Source organism: Triticum urartu, unplaced genomic scaffold (assembly GCF_003073215.2).
Source record: "Triticum urartu cultivar G1812 unplaced genomic scaffold, Tu2.1 TuUngrouped_contig_6548, whole genome shotgun sequence".
NCBI classification, from domain to species: Eukaryota; Viridiplantae; Streptophyta; class Magnoliopsida; order Poales; family Poaceae; genus Triticum; species Triticum urartu.
In genome coordinates this window covers 1-5803 of record NW_024117318.1, presented here as the reverse complement: position 1 = coordinate 5803, position 5803 = coordinate 1, and the positions used below count along the sequence as shown (strand labels likewise).

Below are 5803 nucleotides of genomic sequence, written 5' to 3'. Positions count from 1 at the left end.
GGCGTGTGGAGCTGTGTCTCCAACGGTTCTATTCTCGGTGGATTTGCTCAGATCTGGTTGTTGTTCGTCTATATTCGTGTGTCTTCGGGTTGGATCCATTCGATCTACATTATTCCTTATTGGTGGCGGTTGCTGTTCTGGTGTGCTGGTCCTATGGGGCCTTAGCGCGATGACTTCCTGACTGTCTACTACAACAAGTTGTGCCCGACTCCGACGACGGAGGGACGATGACCGCGGCGTGTCTTCGGCTCGCTCAAGTGCTTGTAGTCGTCGCTAGGTGGTCTACGTATCTGGATGTAATCTTTATTATTTTTGGTGTTTGTTGTACTGTCATGATTAAAGATGAATAGATTGGAAATTTTTTCAAAGAAAATATACGGAGCAAAACAATAAGTACCTAAGTAGTGCATCATATTCTCCCATTCATTTTTCTTACTTCTCAAATCCATATTACTTGTCGTTGGTTTAGTATAAAAGTTGGTTTAGTACAAGTAAATATGGATTAGAGGGAGTACTCCAAGTTAAGTGTGAGAAAATTTAAGATGGTCTCTCTTACCTTCCATGATGTAAGAGGACAACTTAATCCTAGCCCTCGATATTTTAGCCATCGATTCATTCTAGGGCAATTTCGACTATACAAATATGGTAAGTATACGGAGAAATAAAAATAGGAAACATATTTGATAGATTGATTTCTCTTTCCAAGAAGATATTTTCCTTCTGCTAAAAATAAAAACTTTACACTATGTACTATGTTCGTTCAAAATAAAGTACTCTTATGACACATACGTGTATATTTTTTGTGAGGTACGGAGTACATGTGTATATTACTACATCCTAAAGTACAACTTTTCTTAATCTTAGAAAATCCAACGGTTTTAGAATACAAGCCAAGCGATAGCATATCTGAATTTCGTAATCGGATCATGAAAAGTTAACGGCTCATATTGATTCAGGATCATCTTTAAAAAAAAAACTTAAAATAAAATAGTGCAGCGTACTCCTATGCTCCAGTTCATTTCCCTGACTCCGAGCTAAGTGGGCAGCTACTCGGCCTGATTTCCTACCTAACATCGCGTGTCACGACCTCAGGCAGGCGTCTCCTCCTCTCCACCCTCACCGCTCACCGGCTCCCGCTCTCCAGGCCTCCACCGTGCTCCTTCCGCGCTCCACCTCGCCGCCGCCTCCTCTTCCCAGCGCGCCGCCGCCCCGCTGCTCCTTCCCACCCAGCGGTCCGCTCTTACATCTCCCCTGAGCCGCCTTACCCCGACGACGACACCATTGGCGGCACGGCCGCGCGACGGTGATTCAGCGCGGTGACATGGTCGAGTAGCGGCGCCAAGGACCATGCCAGCGGCCGTATCCGCGGTACGTACCACGCACTTCCTGTTTTGTGCCTGTAGGCTGTAGCGAATCGTGCAGCGAAATCAGGGGAGCGAATTCGAACCCCGATCTGGATCGATCGAGCGAGATTGGTACTTCAAAGGACTGCTGCAACTGTAATTTCGGTTCGGTGCTAGTTGTCACTTTTTGCTTTTGGGTACTACCAGCACTAGTTCGACTATCGCTCAGCTGCATTGACTGAAATCATACTTGGGTAACTTCGGTCACCTTATTTGAGGGCGTAGCTCTGACCTCTGAATTTTGCGCTGAAGCAACTGAGAGGAATTGCTTAGTTCAATTTGTAATTCAACAGTAAAAAACGTTCAGCGGGAACAGAGTGATAGGTTACTTCTGAATCTTTTATTGCATCAGTCAGAGCATTCACTGCAGACAACCATGCAACGAAATTACAGCAACTAATGGATTGCTTAATGCTTAAAAATATTATGGGTTCATGATTTCCGTGTCTTTATATTACTAGTTTCTTTCGTTTTGCACCACTGATTATGGAGTGCCGACGAATTTGCATATGTTTGTGTGTTCATAACTTCACAATGCATGAAATCCCGAACTTAAGTTGCGTGATGCTTAAAGAATCTAACAACTACTCCCTCCGTCCCAAAATATAAGAACGTTTTTGACACTAGAGTAGTTGCCTGTGAACTATGCTGAGAATTATGGTACTAGTGCATGCCGTGCTTTTCTCTTGCTTCCATTTCTACAGGTGTGAAGTGTAGAATAAGCGTGATAGTTAGGCCTGTTAAGTTTAGAGAAAAAGAGAGAAATGAGACTTGTTGTATTTACTTTGACGCAAAGGGTTATATTCCCTCCGTTCCTAAATGTAAGTCCTTTAGTGATTTCAATATAGACGTATGTTGTTCGTATTGAATTCTCTAAAAAGACTTATATTTAGAAACGGAGGGAGTAGTACAAGAGGTGGAATAGCACATTTATTGTAACACACAAACACACACTAACTGGGTAACTACCCTCATATTTCGGATACCTACCCTTACACATACGACATACGGGTGTCATCCTCACACACTCGGGTGCTACCCTCACTACCTCTAACACCCCCCTCAAACTCTAGGCGGATGAAGGATGAATGAGCCTTGAGTTTAAAAGTGCGGAAAGAGACGCCACTAAAAAAAATTGGAACCAAGTCTTGAAATCTTCATCTTAGTGTTCAACCTGTTACAACTTTACAAGTTACTAATGTGATCATTCGTTCCTTTAATCTGTGCTAGATAAAACTGGTTGATCAGATTCTTGGTCTACCTCGCTCAAATTTTTCTGGATTTTTAAAGTTTGGCTAATTTTCATCATGAATATCTTGCCGAATAAGGCTATCTACGTATATGATTAAGTTGGAACTACTTCACTCATTTGATCCACATTGATCCATGATTATTCTGTCCGGTATATAGGATATTAGCTGTTTTACTTATTTATTTCTTTGCTCTCCATGATTAAATCTGTTCCAACATTTCACAGTAAAGCATAGTGGATTTATCGCTGCAACTTTCTTATGAAGGTTAGTAGAGGGAGATCGAAGATGAGGAATACGCAGCGAAAGCCATCTATTCTCAACTTCGATGCTGGATGCGGATCTTCCTTATCTTTTATTGTAATAGGCTTGGTGGGATGCACCCTCATTGCCTGCCTATTTTTCATCGGCCATCAAGTAAAAACTGGGCATGCCCATAGCTATCCCAGCCATCTGCCTGCCACCAGAGAATTGGAAGAGGTTGAGGAAGAGCACTTCCGGTTGCCACCTCCTCACAAGGTGAATCCTCGTGCAGTGAAACGTGCAGTCAAACGTCGGGGCTCTACCAAGGTTTCAAAGATCATCGATGATTATCTGGATGGGTCCTCAGCATTACACGACATATTCTTTCCTAGTGAAACAACTGCTGTGAACCCAACAAAAGGCAGAAATGACAGCATGTACTTTTATCCCGGTAGGGTGTGGCTGGACACCGATGGAAATGCCATTCAAGCCCATGGCGGTGGGATTCTGTATGATCACAATACCGCGACATACTATTGGTACGGAGAGAACAAAGATGGACCAACCTATCAAATTCACCCTGAAGGGGCACACCGGGTCAGTGCAAATTTCTAACATAATATCAGCCTTAAGCGTTATTTGTTTTTCCAGCAACCTTTCCTGACGCGACTCTGGTTTTTTATTGATTGCTTCTTAGTAGCCTGTGCACTGATACTTGCCTTTGTTTGCAATTTTTCAGGTAGACATTATAGGGGTAAGCTGCTACTCCTCGAAGGACCTATGGTCATGGACTCACGAAGGGATCGTGCTTCCCGGAGAGCGTACCAATATCACACACGACCTTCATATATCAAAGGTTCTTGAGAGGCCCAAGGTGATATATAATGACCGCACTCGGCAGTATGTCATGTGGATGCACGTCGACGACGGCAACTACACTAAAGCATCCGTCGGTGTGGCTGTCAGCAGATCCCCCACAGGCCCTTTCAGTTACCTCTACAGTTTCCGGCCACATGGGTTTGATAGCAGGGACATGACGATCTTCAAAGACGACGACGGCATGGCCTACCTCTTCTACGCTTCTCGGGGCAACACCGTGCTTCATGTCAGTCCACTGACAAATGATTATCTCAACGTCACATCGGCGATGAGGACAATATTGGTGAGACGGTTCAGGGAGGCTCCGGCCGTGTTCAAGCTCAGAGGAACCTACTACATGATCACCTCACGGTGCTCGGGCTGGGCTCCGAATCCGGCGCTGGCACACGCCACACACAAGATCATGGGGCCATGGGAGACGCTGGGGAACCCGTGCGTCGGAGGCAACCACTTCCTCCGGCTGACGACGTTCCTGTCTCAGAGCACCTTCGTGCTCCCCCTCCCTGGCTTGCCGGGCACGTTCATCTTCATGGCAGACAGGTGGAACCCGTCGGATTTGCGTGACTCCCGGTATGTGTGGCTGCCCTTGTCCATTGGAGGTCTGGCGGACGAGGCGCTGGACTACAGCTTCGGGTTCCCGTCGTGGTCGAGGGTGTCGATTTACTGGCACAGGAAATGGCGACTCCCTGAAGGTTGGAGGAAGAGTTAGGCCTGAATTCTACCATTGGCATGGCGATAGTTATATATGACACAGCATCAGTAGGTGGAAGCAATCTGGGTGCAGATGCAGTGGTGATTGTTCAGGGTCTTGCTTGATGTATCCAACGAATGCAATCTGAGACTAGATGCCTTTTTTTCTACGGTGAATCTTAAAGTAGATACGAATATACGATAGAATCAGCTCATGAAATTTCATAATTGTGTGGCAACGTAACATCAAAACACAGCCCGGTTGGCTCAGTTTGGAAAGCGATTTGAGCAAAGAAGCCTCAGATGTTCAACTCTTGTTAGTGTAATAATGCTGCACAGATGCTTGGGTCTGAATCCTGTGGCTGTGGGGCATATATATAGATAGGTAAAGCAAGAAACCGAGCACCGACACACTCCGGCTCAAGCCGCTGCTCGTGCGCATCAGCAGAGGCGTCAGTGCGCCCCCAGGCGCCGGTCAGAGTAATAATAAGAGCAGAAGTCCAATCTGTGCAAACTTAATTTTGTACTACTGTACTACTTCCTCCTTTCCGGTTTACTTTCCGCTTTATAGGGTTCAATTCAAAAATCTCATCAGCCAAGGTAGATGGTGAGTGGTGAAATAATTTTTATAGTTTGTAAAACCACTCAATTAATGTCCTTATTTTCCTCAAACAATTGTGTTTACCAATGCATTAATTGCAGTGCATGCATGCATAAAGCACATGCATTAGTCATTTTTCTTTTAATACTTGCATGCAATGATTTAATGCATCTTGAAATCTGAACATGTGATGAGGAACAACCAAATTGAGCCTTATAAAGCGAGAAAACTAAAATTTTAAGATAAGCCTTATAAACCGGAAAGGAGGGAGTACTCAACAAGATGCGGGTCCCGGGCTTGAGGAGCGAGCGAGCACAGTGGCTGCTTCTGTTGCGGGGCGTGTTCCTCTTTTTCCTTGCCAAAATTGTTAGGCCAACTCCACCGCGCGACCCTATCCTGTCCGCCCCCGTCCGTTTGGGGTAAAAGGGACAAAAGAGACGGCCCAGCGCGCGGGCGCAAACGGACTTTTGTCCGCTTTGTGTCCGCTTTCGACCCATCCCCGGCCCAAAGTTGCGCCGGTTTTGGGGTGAAACGGACAACGCGCGGACTGACGGGACGCGCGCGCTTGTCCTCCCCTGGTCCGCCTGTCGGTGGGAGAAACCAACCCCCCCACGCCCATTTGGTGCCATTTCCCTCAAACCCTCCCACGTCCCTCCCGCCGCCCCCTCTCTCCCCCGTCCATGGCTGACGCCCCGCCGAGTTCCGGCGGCACGGCCGTCGCCCCCGCCGCGATGCGT

The 5803-nt window shown here is 46.5% G+C and overlaps 1 protein-coding gene across 3 annotated transcripts; it reads left to right on the top strand.

Moving 5' to 3' along the window:
- Positions 1 to 1034: 1034 nt before the first annotated feature.
- Positions 1035 to 4635, top strand: LOC125530770. 3 transcript variants are annotated; one of them, XM_048695169.1, is made up of 3 exons: positions 1035 to 1368; positions 2921 to 3493; positions 3636 to 4635. In XM_048695169.1, the coding sequence occupies exons 1-3, from the start codon at positions 1348 to 1350 to the stop codon at positions 4482 to 4484; spliced, it is 1443 nt and encodes a 480-aa protein (XP_048551126.1). In that variant the 5' UTR covers positions 1035 to 1347; the 3' UTR covers positions 4485 to 4635. The 3 variants fall into 3 exon arrangements, with proteins under 3 accessions (XP_048551126.1, XP_048551127.1, XP_048551128.1); XM_048695170.1 differs by having other exon boundaries at positions 2881 to 3493; XM_048695171.1 differs by having other exon boundaries at positions 1036 to 1368; positions 2926 to 3493.
- Positions 4636 to 5803: the final 1168 nt, after the last annotated feature.

What these genes read in the sequence shown, in the direction of transcription:
- LOC125530770 (XM_048695169.1), top strand. Translation starts at nt 1,348, where the DNA reads ATGCCAGCGGCCGTATCCGCG. An exon ending in TGCCAGCGGCCGTATCCGCG is followed by an intron (nt 1,369 to 2,920) that starts GTACGTACCACG and finishes TTTCTTATGAAG; the next exon opens with GTTAGTAGAGGGAGATCGAA. An exon ending in ACCCTGAAGGGGCACACCGG is followed by an intron (nt 3,494 to 3,635) that starts GTCAGTGCAAAT and finishes GCAATTTTTCAG; the next exon opens with GTAGACATTATAGGGGTAAG.